Below are 18,606 nucleotides of genomic sequence, written 5' to 3' on the forward strand. Positions count from 1 at the left end.
GCCCCAGTTCTGGGTCGGTTGTGTCCACAGCGTGTCAGGCCCGCCACAGAGAGCAACGTCTCCCAGGGAGAGCTTGCCGCCCCATCCTGGGCTTGTCCCCACACAGGTGGCAGGTCTGTGCCTAGTGTCTCACCTGGCAGCCTTGGCTGTCCTTCCGCCCTGCCGCCCCTCAGAGGGCACAGCTCCCATTGTGACAGACCCAGAGTCCCTTTCATATGGCAGTGGTGCTGTGTCACCTGTCCCGAGCAGCACATGCCCTTCTGCCAGGCCCTCACACTGTGTCCAGAGAGGGGTCCTCCTCCCACAGACCCCTCCTCTGGAGGGCTCCATCTGCCCGGGACCCTCTGTCATGCCAGCGGCCCAATATCCTGGTGGCTGCCCTGGCGGTCGGGCCTTCTGGCAGCTCAGGTCTGAGCCCCAGGCGGGACTCCTCAGGGCTCAGGCTGTGGGTCGGAGGGGAGAACCTTTGGGTAAGGGAGACTGAAAAGCTGAACACAGATGTGGGTCTTGTGGGTCCCTGGCTGTCCCTGCTGCGCTTGGGCGGTGAGTGCCGGGCTCTGTGCCCGGGCCAGCAGCGGGCTGGCGTGCAGAGCGCGGCCGCTGGCACTAGGGGGCATCCCCGCCACCGGCCTGTGTGTAGCTAGGGGTTGTGTGTGACCAGAATACTGGACTGAGAGTCACGGGTCGGGTCCCTCTGAAGCTTCATCGTTGGTTTCGATGAGTGAGAACGGTTATTCCAAGCCGCCTCCTTGGTCGGTGGTCTCAGTAAATGAAAATCTGAATTTTCCTTCTCAGGATTTCCTGTTCCTTCACAGGTTGAACTGAATGTGCATGTGTGCGTGTTTGGGGGGGGTTACCTGGGGAGTTGCTCACTCTGGGTTGTGTTTCAGAAGTGGCTTGTGAGGCCAACTGCAGGTCCCAAGGCTGTGTCCAGGCCGCCAGAGGTTGAGCCGCCGGGCTTTCCTGGCAGCGGTCTGCGGGTGCACAGGCTGATGCAGAGAGGGCGCTGCCCAGGCAGCTTCGGCCGCTTGGAACCAGGTTTTAAAGAAGTTCCTCTATTCACCCTCGATTAGGTTTGCTGTAAATGGTTTAAAGAATGGCCGGAGAGGGCCCTTTCATTAAGTGGGCGGCCTTGCTCCTTCCGGGGTGCTTTTCCCTTTCTTTTCAGATAGTTTTCACTTCACCTGTAACACCTTCCACCCCTGTGATGAGAGCCTGCCTCCTGGTGCGGAGGGCCGGGCCGGCCTGGGACGCCCTGGCCCCCAGGCCTTTGCATAAAGGAAGGGCCTCTCTCGTCCGGGTGTCCATACGGTTCCCTCCTTCCCTGGTCCAGAGCAGGTCCTTTTGACACGAAGGTCAGGCCGCATGCCGTTCTCCTATTTTGGCCCACAGTCTCTGTAAAACTGGATGGGTCAGTCGTGTGGCTGTCACGCACACGTTCCTGATGTCAGCGGCGGAGTGAACAGGCTCCCCCCCGCCGAGGAGGGAGTACCGCACATTTACAGCAGACAGGTGCGCGCGTGTGCACGCCTTGGTGACGGGAGGCTCGCGTGTCATGGCCGGAGCCAACAGTTTCAGGCACTTGTCACCGTGTGGCAGCAAGTAGGCAGACCCCCAGCCCCGGGGCTTCCTCCCAGATGCCCAGTGCAGGCAGAGCCGGGCTCGGACAGCGCCCTACTCTCGGGGCGGCTCTCGCAGCCATACCTCGGCGGCCTGTCGACCCCTCTGCAAGGCAGCTGTCCCCCTCCTGGCTGTGGCCGGGGCAGCCTTCTGCTCCAGCTGCCAGGGAGGAGCCTCACTCTCCTGGAGCCTTGTTCTCACTGGGTCTCCGGCCACGGCTGCCTGGAAGGGCTCTGCCGGCCCACGTGATGGCGACTCTGTGCTAAGCGTCCCTGGGTGGCTCTGGGCCAGTGCTCTTCCGGTTTCTTAATTCTCTCTCCCTTTCGACCCGAAACAGGAACAGATCATCAGTCTGGTCAATCAGATCTGTGGCAAAGTGTCTGGTAAGAACGGCAGCATTGAGAACTGTCTCAGCAAACCTACACCAAAAAGAGGGCCCCGCAAGAGAGCGACCGTGGACGTGCCGCCGTCCCGGCTCTCATCCTCCGGCTCATCCAGAAGTGCTTCGAGCTCGTCGTGAAGATGCCAACACCCGTGTCGGTTGATCTATATTTTTTTGTAATTATTATATTCTAGTTTGGAGTACTTGCTGTAGGATACAAGCTGTCTTTGCACTAGCTCTAAAGAAGATTTTCTTCTGGTTTTAGAGAACTAATTTTGTTTTAGCATTAAACTGTTGAACTTTTTTTTGTACTTAGAATACCTAGATACTGCAGTTAGATTTTTGAAACTGCCGTATATTCACTGTTTTAAAAACCCTTGAGGGGCTGTATTAATTTGTATCGCCCCTGTGGCTGAAAAAGCCTTTTCGTTTTTTGTTTTTTTGTTTTTTGGTTTTGTTTTGTTTTGTTGTTTTCTTCGGTAACTTGGGGAAAAAAGGCTTTTTAACCCATTTTGAAGAGGGTGAAGTTTGGAGAACAAATTTTAAAACTATCAGTCATGTGAGCAGATTTTTCTAGAGAGGAAAAGGGATAGGAGACACACACACACACGCACACACACACACAAAACTTGAAAAGAAATGGCTTTACTTTGGCTGTCTTTTTCTTCTGTCATGTGCAAAACGAGTTTGTAATTTTTAAAACCGGAGAACCCCCATTTTGTGTCTTGGGGCGGTCATGGCAGCTGAAGGCGGACGTAGTTTCCTAACCCGAGGCAAAACACGGAAGAGGCGCGCCGAGGTTCTCTTTACCAGCACATCACTATGCATCTGTTCGTGGAGGACAGGAGAGGAGGGGAGACGACTGCCTGCCTTGGAGGGGTCACGGGAGGGACACCTGTGCCTGATTTCATTAGGAAATCCATTCTGTTATTTTTTGGTGCTGTTGGCTACTTTATCAAAAACCCTTCAATAGCATCCTTAAGAAAAAAAAAAAAAAGAAAAAAAAAAGTGAGCGAAGCCGTGAAGTGCTTCTTTGTCCTAGATGTGCAATCTCTCTCACATTCCGTCTCCATCTCACCGCCTGGTCCCACCTTCCCACGTCAGCATTAATCTTTCCTTCGGTTCGGTTCGTTGACGGTCACACTTAGAGCCACTAGGAGGTCTGCAGTTCTGTTTGAATGTGAAAATGCATTTGCGCTCACCTTGTCTATTTTTTCTCTCCATGTTGTAACAAAAAGAAAAAAAGAAAAAAAAAAGAACCCCAACCCTTTTGTACATACGCCTGTAAATTGTTTTAAATACTTGAGCCTTTTTCTCGGTGGGGGGTGGGGAGGGCGCGAAGACAAGATGAAGAAAAGCCTTACGTTTCCGTTTCTTCATCGGGTGGATTGGATGCTTACAGGGTTTTTCTTGTAACATTTATAAGTGCTGCTTACATCACTGAACAACAACAACAAAATAATAATGGAGTAGCTGTTGCCCTTCTCCGGTTGTGTGTACAGTATGTGTGGAATAAAAAAGGGAACTGTTTTCATAAGCTGTTCTTTGTTTCGTGATTGGATCCAGCGAGCCCGCAGCTGCCCCCGCTGCACTGAGCTTGGCCGGTGGGACTGTCCGGAGCGTCCTGTGATACTTTGTCGGTTGTTGTTGCGGAAGACTGAACTGTTTTTGGAATATTTAACAATTACATAAACAGAGTCAAGTGTTTTCCAATGTGGTTGTCCGGTTTTTATGGCCTTGCTGTGTACTTTCCCTCTTTTTGACAGTAAACTTCTGCCTATGGCTTACAGTTTGACATTTAATTTATTAGCGCTGCTCTGCACCCCTCCCGCGGGAGGGAGGACTTCATGTTGTTTATTGCCAGTTTTTTGTTTACTTTTCAGGTTTGTACTACAAGGTTTAATAATAAAAATGAAGTTTTTTGGATATTTGTCTGTCTTGTGGAAGATGGGGGACTGAAACGAGCTCTTTCTTTCCAGTAACCGGGCCGAGGGCCGACACCCCCCCCACCCCACCCCCCCCCGGGCCAGGGAGTGGAGGCGGCGACACCTCGTTCCCCGCTCCCTCGTGGGCTGCTGGGGGCTGCGGGACATGGCGTGACAGCCGGCCGGGCCGTGCTCTCACGAGGTGCTGGGCCAGAAGCTTCATGCCAGGAACAAGACCAGAGGAGTCCCTCGGGTTATGGCTCCTCCTCCTCCAGCTCCCAGGTGTGTGGGCTCCTACTAAAGGAGGGGCAGCTGGTGCCCGTGACCTTGTATCCACACATGAAAGCCCAAGCTGACTGCGGCCGGATTCTGGAGGAAGCGGAGTATCCCTCCAAGAGGGCTTCCTCCCCCGCGCTGAGCCGAGGCGGGGACGTGCGCTCCCGGCCCAGTCCTGTCTGACACGGGCTCCTCCGTGGCCCACGGGGCCCCCAGCTGCCCTCCCTGCACTGAAGGCCCGAAGGACGGATCTAGCGGGAAGCCCTTCTGCACAAACTTTATTGTCAGCTGTTCTTACAGTCCATTCCTCTCACATCATCGGCAACCGTGTAACAAGCCAAAAGCCTCCATTAAACCACCTGCCTTCACAGTGAGGATCCGCACACGGCCGCGTCTCCCTGGCCACGCCGTGGGAGCGCGCTGACCTAGGAGTCGCTGTCGTCCGTGTGTAAAGTGACGAGAGCAGTGTCCACCTCCACTACCTCCTCGTCAGACTGGACAATGGGGGACTCACCACCGTCGCCGGGGGCCGGGGCGGCCAGCTCGGTGCAGAGAGACGGCGAGGGAGGCTGCGTGGCTTGTGAATCGGCAGGAGTTGGAGCCGGAAGACTGGTCTCGTGCTGCCCGATCCCCGGTGCGGGCCCTGCGGAGCGGAGGAAATCTGCCATGACGTACGGCAACTGACAGCACGGCGGGGACAGTTCCGGGGACTCCGGGGCCGCAGAGCCAGCCTGCCGAGGGGGCTGGGAGCTGGTGGCACCAGGGGCCCCGAGCCGGGCCTTTCTACCAAGTCCAGGAAAACATGGTGCTAACCGCACAGGATGCATGTCTTGGAGGAGCATCCCGTGTCCCCTCCATGATCCCGATCCCTCCGCATCCTTGGGAGTAATTCAGTAGGAACAAGGCTAAGAGAAAAACCCCCTCATCTTTCAGCAGTTCTCCCGATTTGTGGAAACTAAAAAGAAGGTCTTAATTAAAGGAGACCAAGGCACGAACAGATGGTCGAGTCCCCGGGAAGGGGGCCAGCCCTCCTGCCGTGCCCAGCGTCCCGTTGGGGACAGGCCTCGGTGCCCCGGGGACAACAGGAAGGGGGAGGGCGCTGCCTTGTGCAGAAGTCTGAGGCAGCAGCAGCGGATGGGGGAGGAAGGGGGGCCCTGTGGTACGGCGGCCCGAGCCGGAGGCCACAGTCCGCTGCTGGAAGGACAGGCCTTGGCTTACCAGCGCCCAAGTGCAAACAGACCCCGCCCCGTCCGGACGGACTGTCTCCCTGAGCCTGGGGACAGGGCCGGGGCCTCGGAAAATCATCTGACCTTCCGTGACTCGCAGTTTGGGGACAGCAGTGCGTGGGGCACACGTGCCCACAGGGAGCCCCCATCTCCTGTCCGGGCCAGACAGCCCGACTCCAGCGGCCCTCTGAGCCCCGGTGCAGTGGAACGGCCCCTGAGGGGGCCCCAAACACAGGGAGAAGTGGGAGACTGGGCACCCGGCAGGCCCCACAGGGTGCGCTCAGGGACTGGCACGGTCTGATCACTGTCCTCCGAGGGTTTCCCTCCGGAGGGAGAGGGTGTGTGAGTGTGACCATCTGTGCACGGTGGTCTCGCCCACCTGAGACCGGAGACAGCACCGCGTTGTCTTCGCCCCCGGAGTTCAGGAAGACGTCCAAGGCCTCCTGGTCAGATATGTCCATCAGATCCATCTGCTCCAACACGTCGATGTTCACTTCCATGGACGACATGCTGCCCATGGGCTCTGGGAAGACAAGGGCGCGAGAGAAGTGACGCTTCCAGTGGTGCATAACCCCCTAAAAGGTGAGCTTCAAATGCAAAGGCTAGCGTTCGCAAGGTGTGAGGTATCTGCCACTCGAACCTTCTACATCACAGCAAGGACCACTCCTAGTCAGGCACTGTGACTGCCTCCCGGACCAGCCTTGGTGACTTTGGATCCCTCCGGCAGCCACCCCAGTTTCAAAGAGCCCTCCTGCCTGCAGACGACCCTGAACTTGATAATCTTTGCTGAAGCTGTCCTTGCCCTGGTAACCTCTCTTGAGTCTTGGCTCTGAACCGCAGACAAGGTTTGGGCAGCTGCGGGCTGGTGAGCGGGGCCCACGAGCTCCCCGCAGTGAAAGCACAGAGAGAGGGAAGTCCAGTCGGCCCTGGGCCCCGGGGGGACGGCTGCCCCTGCTCCGGAGCCCCGTGCCCACCACCTCTGTGGCTCAGAAAACTGCAAGCCCTGTGGTGTCCCCATGCCGGGCGTGACAGCGTCCGGCAGACACAAGTTACGTGGACGCAGCCTCCGCCCCACTCTCCGGGGCACCACGGAGCCAGCGCTCGCGAGCAGGGCTGGCAGACGCGCGCGGGCAACACCCCCTCCCGTTTCGTTTGTAACGAACAGGGACTTTAATGAACTTGAATCAAAAAACAAGGGCTTATTAGACAAACATTTGAGAAAAGCCAAGTAACTTCCAGATAGGAACATCTGTCACCGGAATGGAGAACTCTGGGCAGGAGCTAAATGGAAGGGGAGTGACGGCCCGACAGTCCGCAAGCGCGCGCTAGACCGGACGGGCCCCGGAGCAGGGGAAACGCACAGGCCCGGCGCATCATGGCTCCAAAGCCCAGGGACGGTGGGGAGCAGCGCGGCCCACGGGGTGAGGAGTTCACCTGCTGGAAGATCTGACCTCCCAGACCAAGGGGGCAGGATCTCCCCTGTGGGAGACAGATAAAAGGAACAGTGCCCTGTCGGCGGCAGGGCAGCTGGGGGACGTCAGAAGGAAGGGGAGACGGGGCAAGGGTGGCCATAACCAGGCTGACCGCTTCTCAACAACAGAAGCCGGGAAACTGCAGATCAAGAAGTTTGGAAAGGTGAGGCGAACGTCCTCTCTAAAATTCTAGAACACTGAATGGCATTTAAGATCAAGGATCACATACGAGCTCCATCAGACAACGCTTGCCCGTGAATTGGCACGCGGGGCCGAGGGGCTGCGGAGGGCAGGTCCGGGCCACGAGGAAGCCTGTTTCGGGAAGCGTCTCGGCGTGCGAGGCCGCAGACAACCAGGAAGCTGGTCACAGGTGACAGGAGCCACGCGGGTGTGTGGGGAGCCTGTGGGGTGGGAGGCCCTGCTCCGGGGGGAGGGGGCCCAGAGCATCTTGAAGCACAGTGGCGTCAATGGTCAGTGTGAGATTCCAAGAACGAGCACATTGTTTCTGACCCTAAGTGTGACGGCGCGCACTCCAGCTTAAATGACCCTCCCCCTTCCCTGCAAAGTGGCGATATCCAAAGCCATGTGGACTGTGGACAAGGCCACGCAGTCCCCGTGCTGTACCACAGCCCGGCTGGTCAGGGGCACTGCGCCCACTGGTCAGATGGGGGCCCTGCGGGTCCTCTTCGGCGGCCGCTGGGCTGTCAGAAGGTGAAGACCAGGCAGGTTCTCCTTTACGGGTATGGAGGCCTGTCCGCTTGCCTTTCTGGCTACTGGCCTTGCTTTGGCACAGTTCGGAAAGGTCCAGAAGCTCCCTGTCCTGTCTGTCCTACCCTCCTGAAGAGGGCGGGAGTAGGACTTAGAGAAAAACCGGATTAACAAGCACTGAAACAGCAGAAGAAAGATGGTAACGAAGCCACCTCTGCCAGTTATCCCAGTAAAGGCAAATGAATCAGATTTGCTGGTTGTAACAGGTTATAAGACTGAACTAAAGTCATAAAAATCTACCCATGTCTCATTCATAGGAGACACTCCTGAAACACAAGGACATTAAAAAAACATGAAAAGCTTAGGAAAAATGGAAAGTAATTAAATGATTCACTTGAAGAAAGCGGACACAGTGATTTTAGTAAATAAAACACTTTAAGGGAAAGCAAAAATACTGGGGTAAAGTGTGGTACTTAATAAAGGTTCAGTTTGCAAGGACAAGTCCAAACTGTGTGTGACAATACAATTCCGGTTACATTTGAAGAATGGCAGACAAGGGAGATCTAAGAAATCATAATCCTGAGGGGGAGGAGGGCTCAGTATACCTCTTTGGTAATTACATAACCAAATGGTATAAAATTTAGTGATCGGCAATATTTCAACAGCCCTACTTACAAACTTGTTAGAATCTTGCTCTCAAGTACACAGGAAACATGAAGACAAACTCTTAAGTCTTGAATTAAAAAAAAATCCCAGGGCGCCTGGGTGGCTCAGTGGGTTAAAGCCTCTGCCTTCAGCTCAGGTCATGATCTCAGGGTCCTGGGATGGAGCCCCACGAGCCCCACGTTGGGCTCTGTCAGCAGGGAGCCTGCTTCCTCCTCTCTCTCTGCCTGCCTCTCTGCCTACTTGTGACCTCTCTGTCAAATAAATAAATTCTTAAAAAAAAAAAAAATCCCATTCTCTGACAACCATAATGAAGTTTAGTAGAAATCAGTAACAAACGGTAACTAGAAACACCTTCACGCATTATTTAAAGCCACTTCTGAACAGCTCGCAAGTCAAACTGTAATGGAACATCTGAAAAACCCAGGAAGAAACCGTTACTTGCCAATACTTGTAGAATTCTGTTAAAAGTGGTGGACTTTAACCTCCTGAAATGTTCATAGCTTCAACTGCCTTATTCAGACAAGAATCTTGAAAACTCAGCCCAAATGGTCAACTTAAAATAGACCAAAACCCAAAGAACCACCACCTGAAAATCCCAGCGCTGGGGAAGAGAACTTCATGAAATATTCCATAGAAAACAACAAAACGAAAAGTTGGGTCTTTGAGAAAACACTTGGAAACATGTGTTCCGGGTAAGACTCCAAACGAAGGGGTCCAGGGTACAAGTGAGCAGTGTGAGAGCGGCCGGAGCAAAGCTCGTCCCAGATGCTAAAGACAGACGTGCTCCGCGGACCTCGCTGTGCAAACGTGCTTGAGACGAGCTGGATGGGTGCCGTGGAAAATGCGCTAAAATTAGTAAGAAACCGGAAACCTCTATCAAAGGGGAAGAACGGGGAGCTCTTCCCGCAGAGAGAGGCCTGGCGCAACCCCCCCCCCCCGCCCCCCAGGCTGGGGACAGAGGAGTGAGGACAGCCGCGGGGCGCGGTGCTGCTCCCTCCGTGTAGGAACTGAACTCGGGCGGCCCACGTCTGTCCGGGCCTTTTCCCGGGCCTCGGGACTCTGACGCTCACGTTTCTACCGCGGCACCAAGAGCCAGAAGCGCCCAGATGAGCCCCGGCGACCGCACAGCGGCAAGAGCGCACCAAGGCGCGCAGGGGTGCAGAGGGCTCGGTGGAGGACGGCGCTCCCCGGCCGAGGCCCCAACCCTGTGGCGGGCCGTGGGGTCTGCCGGCCGGCTGCAGGCGTCTGTCTGTCCGCTAGCTGCAGGCATCCGTCTGTCCGCTAGCTGCAGGCATCCGTCTGTCCGCTAGCTGCCCTCCGTCCGCGCCCCCGCCCACCCCACGAGAGCCGGAGAGCCGGAGAGCCGGCGCTCCTGCAGGACGCGGCTGGCAGCGCTGCGGTCCCGGGCGAGCCCCGCGGGAGTACGGGTGGGGACCGGGCGAGGACATGACGCCCAGCGGCGGCGGTGGCCCGGGCCCAGGCACCGGAACGGGCCCTTCCCGCGCCACCCTCGGAAAGACCAGCCGGCACAGACCGCAGAGCCAAGCGCGACAGGGACGGCACGGAGCGCTGCGACCGGCACGCGGTGGGATGTGCCTGCAGCTCGCGCCCCGGCCCAGCTCCGCTAGTACGTTGCAGGCGAGGAGCTCCTGCGCCAGACACAACAGGACAAACCGTCGCGGTAAAATGGACAAAGCGCTAAATTGCTAAGTGAGCCTTTATTTAAAGGCCACTCTAGGATCGCTAAGCCTCGGGTCAGGGGAAGGTGACTGCCTCAGGTCATCACCAGCAAAAGCCAATTCCAGGGGCATAAGACCATGGACCATCAAGGAAATGCAAATTAAAACCCAAATTAGAGGTCATTTCATACACACTGGCAAAAATTTCAATCTCGCTCTAGCCGGTGTGGACAAAGATGAGTGACAGGCGTGCACACAGCCAGGTGTGAACGGACGTGCGGGTTTGGGCAGGTCGCTGACCGAATCCGGGAAAAACAAGTATAAGCACATCAAATGACCCCGTAACCACGATCCTCCTCGTATGGCCTAAGGAAGCGGTTCTCAAAGTGGGGGCCCCGGGGCCAGCAGGCTCTCGCGTTCCCTCACCCCAGAGCTGGTCAGAAACACGAATTCTCAGGCCCCGTCCCCGACCTACCAGATGAGGGTGGGGCAGCCCTCGCGGTGACCGGGAGGCCGGGAACTCTCCTCCCGTGGACCAGGACAGGACGCACGAGAATGTCCTTAACAGTGGGGTTTCTAGAACTTCCGAGAAAGCACCTGAAACAAGGAAAACCGACCCCACCACGGACGGTTCCGCGTGATCATTCAGTAGATCCGGAAATGATGTAAGAGCGAAAAGGAACAATCGAGGCTGAACGGGCTGCTGTGGTCAGTGAGCGGGGAAGGCTGGTGGCGGAGGGGCCGGGGGGGGGCCCTCGGGCAGGGCCTTCGCAGGGAGGGTGCTGCGTTCGTACTCGAGCTGGGTGCATAGCACATGGGGGTTTACGTCATTCCTTATACCTCTGCGTATGTTTGGAATATTTCATAACATTTAAAAAAAATATCTGAACTAAACGTGGCAAAGTATTAAAATGTTAAATCTGGAAAACAGGAGTATGGGACATTTTCAGTTCTTTTCTGGATATTTAAAATACTTCCTAATTCAGTAAGAGCCCATAATGGATCATGGTAAATGTCCAAGTTCTAAATAAAACCCTCATGAGGAGATAAACGCATAAGCTGGTGATTGTGCTTTGAGAGACTCCTCCAATCAAGATGGTACCCTAGGGGGACACGAGAGGAATTTTAGTTTGGTGCATTTTTATCTGTTCTCTCTTCTCTAACATTGCTAATCTTACCACCAGCCTACACACCCCCTCCTCCTCTTTCCCAAGCACTGGGTCCATCCTGGACATCCGCGGGCTGAGTCAGAGCGTCTCAGGGCACAGGGGGGCACCCCTGACTCCAGGATTCGACTCTGCTGAGTTCTGGGAGGCCCCCCAGGAGCCCGAGATCCACTGCGGGGACGCACATACAGAGCAGGGCGCCTGCAAGCGGGGCTACTCGCCACCAGCTGCATCCTCAACATAGTGGCGATAAAGATGCCAGAAGCCGGTCCGGACCACCCCCACTCCTGCGCCCTGACCACACTCAGGTGGCTCCCAGGTCCCCTTGCTGCTGTTGTGGCACTCCACCTCTGTGGGTTCTCCAGCCTCACCCTGACCCAGGGCGGCCCTTTACACCGACACTTTTCTGGGTAAAACTTCCCATGCCTGGGGCACCTGGGTGGCTCAGTGGGTTAAAGCCTCTGCCTCTGGCTCAGGTCATAATCCCAGGGTCCTGGGATCAAGCCCCACATCGGGATCTCTGCTCGGTGGGGAGCCTGCTTCCTCCTCTCTCTCTGCCTGCCTCTCTGCCTACTTGTGATCTCTGCCTACTTGTGATCTCTGTCTGTCAAATAAATAAACAAAATCTTTAAAACAAACAAACAAACAAAAACTTCCCATGCCTTTGTCTTCATTAAAAACTGATGCTTTGGAAAACGTGAAGAATTCAGACTGCTATTTCTGATGTTGCCAAAGGAGTCCGAAATACCACGTTCGCTATGGACATTTCATCATCTTGACCGATTCTCCCACACAAAACCGGCCCACGTTCATCCCTGGAGACGACCGCTCCAGGACACAGGCGCGTGGGACCCGCCGGGCTGGGAAGCCCAAGCGACAGCCGGGCAGAGATGCCTGTTATCTGTGAACGTCCTTCCGGCTCTGGCTGCAGCAGAAAGCGAAAATGCCCAAATCTTCCAATTTTCTTGGTCAGTGCTTTCAAAACCACACAAATTGGCAACATGTGCCCGACTCCATTTTTTTTTTTTTTTTAACCTTACAAAAATGAGCCCAACACTTCTTTGGAATTTGAAGAAGGCTCTTTTTTAGGTGTCCAAAACCACACAAATTGAACTCCTTATTTTTTAACTGACGTCTGTTCAACAAGTGCTGAATGAGTCACTGTGCCGTCCAGAGGGTCCCTGTCCCCAGGGGCTCACCATCAACAGGAGGAGGGGCTTCTGAACCTGTGCTGCTTCCGCCACACGGGCCTGCTCCGGGCTCCCCCTGTAAGAGGCACTTCGTCTGCTCTCTGCTCCTCTGGGCCTATAAACGTGCCGAGCGCCCAGGGCCTTGTAAGGTCTGCCGAGCCCAAGCGACTGTAGAGCTCGCTGTTCCCTTCGTAGTCCTACCACCCGCAGGCCCTCCCGGTACAGGGGCGGCTGGTGATGCTCGAATCCGCAGGTCATGTCCGTGAGGACGTGCATGTCTGTTATGGCCTGTTTGTAACCCCAAATTCCTATGTCGTAGCCCTAACCCCCACCGCGCCGGTGTCTGCTGCGGGGGCCTTTGGGAGGTGAATAGGCTTAGATGCGGTGGGGGTGGGGAGGGCTGGCCCCCCCCTCAGGCGATCAGCGCCCTCTGAAAAGACACGCCCGAGGGGGGGGCTCTGACTGCCACGTGAGGGTGCGGTGAGATGCGAGCCAGGAAGAGGGCTTGGTCCCTGGGAACCGAGTCTGCCAGTGCTTTGACCTTGGACCTGAGCCTCCAGAACTGTGGGAAATAAACGCCCACAGTTTAAGGCGGCTGCGTGTGGGGGTCTGTCACAGGGGCTCACGCTAAGATGGCTTCCTTGTCACCCCAGCCCACGACAGGACCCAAACCCCTGCACCCCATGGGGGCCGCTCACTCCCAGCGCCAAGCACCGGAGCAAGTGAACAGCGAGTGTATTCGGAGGAGACGGGCTGCCTGACTTTCCTAGACAAAGACGTGTCAGCTCCATGGCCTACAACAGGCAAGAGCCACCTCCGGAGAGACAGACACTCACCGTCCAATCTGTCCGACCCACACGACCGGCCACACGACGCGGCCTTCAGCGCACTCCGAGGCGCTCAGATACGACTTTTCATCTGTTTTCTCTACAGTATTTCCCTTCCTTACTTCTGGTTTCTTTAGCCTCTCCTGGGCAGGGCACGGGGCTGGGCACAGGCCCGAAAGAGGGGAGAACAGAGTGAGGTAACAGAGTGATGTCGGGGGTGTGGTGAGGGATGGGGGAGCCCGGGGAGACCCGGGGAGAGAATGGAGGCTGAGGATGGACAGATTGGGGGGGGGGGTCTCTGGGGTGCCAGGAGGTGCCAGGAGGCAGGTGAGCAGGGGCGGTCTTGGCCGCACTCCTCTGAGGCCCCCAGGTCTTAGAGGCGGGTTGAGGGACCCCGGCCCTGACGCCTCCCCTGCCCCGCTGGTTGCCGGGGAACCATCGAGATGCAGATAAGCATAAACATTCTTGCATCTCGATGTACCTCACGTAACACGTATACAGGGAAAGAATCTACGCGTGCAGCTGGGGACGGGTTAGACAGCACACTTCCTGACGGCGAAGACGCCGCTTTGGATGCGCGTCCTTTTGGAGAATTTTTGAAAACACGGGGAACGATTGCATGCGATGCTGAGGTAAAAGCAGACACACGCACGGTGTAACAGCAGCTACGTACGCAGCCTAGAAACAACCACCTGAAAACAGTTAACAGAGATTCTTCTATGCTGTAGAATTAGGGGTAATGTTTATCTTTTTTACTTTTTAAAAAACACATTTTATGGTTTCTGAGTATCTCCAGCTAAAGCCAGGAACTACCAGAAGACACACAACCACAAGACATGTGGCACGACGCGCCGCCCTGAGTTTTGGGGACTCACACCGGAATGGACCCCTGCGCCCGCCCGGGGGACAGGGACAGCAGCGTGACGCCGTCTCCGTGCTCCCAGGGAGGTCCCGCTGCGCGCGACCCCCCCACTTGCCTCTCCTCTCCGCTATCTGCAGGTAACCCGTGGACAGGTACTGCTCCATGTCCTGCTGGAAGGCCTCCTCGAAAAACTTCTGCCGCTCCTTCAGCTTCGCTTGCTGGGTGTGCTCCGTCTCCAGAACCTTCTGCGCGTGCTCCGCGTCCAGGTCGGCTGAGGAAACAGAGAACTCTGCGTCAGGGGCTGAGCAGGGACAGAGACAGGGAACGGGCCAAATTGGACCCCCGTGAGCCTGCAAGCTGAGAGGCTGGTGCCCCCTCGGAGCTGCAGGCAGCCTCCCCTCCCCCACTCTGGGGGCCGTCCCGGGCCTTCGCCTGTGCTGTCCCCCCTCCCGGAACGACCTTCCCACCACATCTCCACTGTGTACGGAACAGCCGCTCATGTGCCAAGACCAGCCTCTCCGTGAGCCCTTCACCTGACTCGGGGGACCTGCCCCTCTGTCCTGAGGCCTCCGCGTCATGGCCCTCCAGCTTCTGAAGCTTCTAGCGACAGCCCAGCAAGTGAGATTCGGGCCACAGGGCCCGTGAGCACTGGGGAGGGACAAGGACGCAGCCATGGGGGCGCGGGTCCTCTTGGCTTTGCTGCTCACCAGCCATACAACCTGCCCGATGACCACAGACTCCTGGGGCTTCACGGGGTCCATCAGGATTTGGGACAGAGACAGGAGCCCCATCGTGACATGCGACTTCAACGGCATAACGTGGAAAGAATGTCGTGACTGAGGGGCCCTTTGAGTCCAGGCCGAGCCAGGAAGAGCAGATGACAACCGTGAGTCCTACCAGCCCCAGCGGCGGCAGAGACTCACCAGCAGGACCCCCAGCGGCACTGGCCACCGGGTCCACCGGGTCCACCGGGTCCACGCTCTCTGGGGCCTCCCCGCCCTTGGTGCCCCCACGGAGACACGGCTGACGACACCCGGGTCAGGCGAATACCATCACTCACCCTGTCCGCGGGCCACGGGCCACGAGTCCCTGCACCCCTGTGTTTTATGAGGCAGCCCCCAAGACCCCCGGCTCCCCGGGGCTCACACCCTGCAGAACCCCGGACGGTGACCACATCCGACTTCACTGCCACGATCAGCTTCCGCCCTGCGGGCAGGCCTGTGCTGATGCCCGGACACTGTTCCCGGAGAAAGGGAAGTGACCAGAGACAGACCCCCAGGCTGGCTGAGAAGCGCCGGGGCCAGAAGGCAAGGAGGGCAGGCGGGTGTCCAGGGACGGAGAGCGGCCCCCGGGGGCCACTGGCATGGAAGCAGGGGCCTTGCGGGAGCTGCGGCTCCGCCAACACCCTGACGGAGCGCGGAAGCGGGTTCCTCTCCGGACTCCCCGAGTGCAGACTGCGGTCGGCCGGGGAGGCGTGGGGCCTGGACGGCGGAGCCACAGACGGGGCGCGGAGACGCCTGTGCGGTTCCTTCCACCCACGAAGTGTGCCCCGCGATCTCAGGCAGCGACGTGGGAATACTCCAGATACACCCGTCGGTCCAGCCCTGGCCAAATCGGACTGGCTGAAGGATCACAGAATGACAACTTGGGTTATTTCCTTCACACAAATATTCTGCAACAACCACCTGCTGGCACACATGACCACCTGCTGGCACACACGATGCCAGAGGCAGAGTTGGGCGGAACAGAACAGCTTCGGCGACCTAACCGCTGAGCGAGAAACAGAGGGGCCGAACACTGGAACAGACACCATTCCCCACAGTTTTCCTCTGGGGAGGGTCCCACCTTTGGGGCGTCAGAATTCCTATAACTTAAAAACAAAAACGAATCCACTTAAAAAATGGACAGAGAATCTGAAGAAACGTTTTTCCAAAGAAGACATACAGATGACCAACAGGTACACGGAAAGAGGCTCCAACGTTACTAATCATCCCAGAAATGCAAATCAAAGCCACAGTGAGAGATTCTGTCCCATCTGCTAGGTAGACGGCCACCACTGAGGAGACCAGATGACAGGTGCTGGCGAGGATGTGGAGAACGGGGCGCCCTCACGCGCTGCCGGGGGGAAGGCAAGCTCGTGCAGCCACTGCGGGAGACGGTATGGAAGGTCCCCACTCAAGTGAAAACTAGAACTACGCTATGGCCCAGCACTCCCTTCTGGACCACATGTCCACATGACATGAAAACGGCGTGTGGAAAAGACCAGCGCACCCAAGCATTACTCATGGTCGCCAGGACAGGGGGATAACGCAAGCGTCAAGAATGAATGGATGGGGGGCACCTGGGTGGCTCAGTGGGTTAAAGCCTCTGCCTTCGGCTCAGGTCATGATCTCAGGGTCCTGGGATCGAGCCCCACATCGGGATCCCTGCTCAGCAAGGGGACTGTTTCCCCCTCTCTCTCTGCCTGCTTCTCTGCCTACTTGTGATCTCTGTCTGTCAAATGAATAAATAAATAAAATCTTTAAAAAAAAAAAAAGAATGAATGGATGGGGGGGTGCGTGTCCACACGCATACAACGGAATACGGCTCATTCAAAAGGAAGAAGGAAATCCTGCCATTTGTGACACCATGGACAGGCCCCGAGGGCGTTGTGCCGGGACAAGTCAGACAGAGAAAGACAAATACTGCAACCCACTTAGATGTGGCTCTAAAAAGGCCAAACTTGCAGAGCCGGGAGAGCAGCGCGGTGGTCACCAGAGACCCGGTGGTGCGGGAAATGGCGAGAGTGGGCCAAAGGGCACAGCCTTGTAGTTAAGACGAGAGCTCGTGGAAGACACTGTGCTTACAGTCCCCAGTGCTCTATCATAAACTTCAAAGTCGCTAAGAAACTAGATCCTAAATGTTCTCACCACAAAAAAGAAATGAGAGTTTTGCGATGGCGGTGTTGGCAAACGCTTCAGCGGTGATTCAGCGGTAACACACTGCGAGGTGTACTTGCCTGGAATCAACACGTGCACCTTAAACGGACACAATGTTATCTGTCCGTTATATACCAACAGAAATCCTGAGGGTGTTATCAAGGGACTTTTTTTTTTTTTTTTAAAGTAGGCTCCAAGGGCGCCTGGGTGGCTCAGTGGGTTAAAGCCTCTGCCTTCAGCTCAGGTCATGATCCCAGTACCCTGGGTTCAAGTCCTGCATCGGGCTCTCTGCTCAGCAGGGAGCCTGCTTCCCCCCTCTCTCTGCCTGCCTCTCTGCCTACTTGTGATCTCTGTCAAATAAATAAATAAAATCTTAAAAAAAAAAAAAAGAAAAAAAAGCAGGCTCCATGCCCAGTGTGGAACTCCCGACCCCAAGATCAAGACGTGAGCTGAGACCGAGAGCTGGATGCCCCAGCAACAGAGCCCCCTCCAAGCACCCCTGCAATGATTTTATTTATTTTTAAAGATTTTATTTATTTATTTGATACAGGGGCAGGGGAGAGAAAACACTAGCAGGGGGAATGGCAGGCAGAGGGAGAGGGAGAAGCAGGCTCCCTTTTGAGCAAGGAGCCCAATCTGGGGCTCGATCCCACAACCCTGGGATCATGACCTGAGCCCACACCAGCGGCCTAACCAACTGAGCCACCCAGGTGCCTGCCCCCAGCAGTGGTTTTTAACAACAAAAAAATATACAGAACTTACAGTGAACGGTCTACGAGGCCCACTATGCTTTGCCCTAATCAAGTTGCCTCACCACCTCCACTGATAGCCACCACCACATTTCACAAATGCTGGGAATATCATAATCCTATATGCATGACATATCTTAAAAACTCAGTAATGGAGTTTGTTTTTTTAAATATTTTTATTTGGAAATTAAGATATTATTTTATTTATCTTGGAAGCAAGAGAGAGAGAGAGCATGAGTGGGGTGAGGGGCAGAGGGAGAAACAGGCTTCCCGCTGGGCAGAGAGCCCGATGCGGGACTTGATCCCAGGACCCGGGGATCATGTCCTGAGCCGAAGGCAGATGCTTAACTGACCAAGCCCCCCAGGCGCCCCAATGAAATATGGTTTTAATCCCAAATCAGTTACAGTCTCCAGGACTTAGAATATTCTGGGCGTTTTTCTTGTATTCTCTCCTACATCTAAGCAAGGAATCTAGAAACTAGCATTAACTGAGCAACATCAACAGAAAGGAAATCTTCCCGACTTCATATAATTACAGGTATTGGCCCTACAAAGCACCACTGTTTACACTCTTAAAATCACTGTATTTCCACGTCCCCATCTCATAGGTCCGTTTACAGGGAGCCGGTGTGGAAGGAGCACAGGTCTGGACTCAGTCCAGGTCGGGTGCGCAGACACCCCTGAGGCTACTTCCTGCGGACCCTGCAGGCTCCCCTGCCCGCACCTCTCTCCATTTTTCTGCTCAGGGTGCTCTTGGGAGTCAACCAACGAGTGATGGACATCAGTGTAATGCTCCAACATCCCATGCTTTGGACGGGCGGCTCCAGGAAGCATTCTGAACACTTCTCGGAGATCCTGGGGGACTCAGCCCCTGGGCTTTGCTGTCCACTTGCACAGGGCTTCCCTGTCTTGGCTTTTCCTCCAAGTTCAGGCTCTGCGT

General features: G+C 56.0%; 2 protein-coding genes across 11 annotated transcripts in view; one reads left to right on the plus strand and one right to left on the minus strand.

Annotated features, from left to right (window-relative positions):
* Nucleotides 1-3,928, plus strand: part of JARID2 (jumonji and AT-rich interaction domain containing 2) — a 256,819-nt gene extending 252,891 nt beyond the window's left edge. For all 8 annotated transcript variants that reach the window (XM_059399482.1, XM_059399483.1, XM_059399481.1 and 5 more), the window contains one exon: nt 1,958-3,928. In XM_059399482.1, the coding sequence (XP_059255465.1) occupies nt 1,958-2,140 (183 nt within the window). In that variant the 3' untranslated portion in view covers nt 2,141-3,928. The remainder of the gene's footprint in view (nt 1-1,957) is intronic.
* Nucleotides 3,929-4,464: 536 nt separating this feature from the next.
* The window catches only part of DTNBP1 (dystrobrevin binding protein 1), a 202,832-nt gene continuing 188,690 nt past the window's right edge, over nt 4,465-18,606 (minus strand). For all 3 annotated transcript variants that reach the window (XM_059399492.1, XM_059399490.1, XM_059399491.1), the window contains exons 8-10: nt 14,115-14,270; nt 5,809-5,952; nt 4,465-4,846 (exon numbers count right to left, since the gene is read on the minus strand). In XM_059399492.1, coding sequence (XP_059255475.1) covers nt 4,629-4,846; nt 5,809-5,952; nt 14,115-14,270 — 518 coding nt within the window. In that variant the 3' untranslated portion in view covers nt 4,465-4,628. The remainder of the gene's footprint in view (nt 4,847-5,808; nt 5,953-14,114; nt 14,271-18,606) is intronic.

The sequence above is a fragment of the Mustela nigripes genome, chromosome 5 (genome assembly GCF_022355385.1).
Source record: "Mustela nigripes isolate SB6536 chromosome 5, MUSNIG.SB6536, whole genome shotgun sequence".
NCBI classification, from domain to species: Eukaryota; Metazoa; Chordata; class Mammalia; order Carnivora; family Mustelidae; genus Mustela; species Mustela nigripes.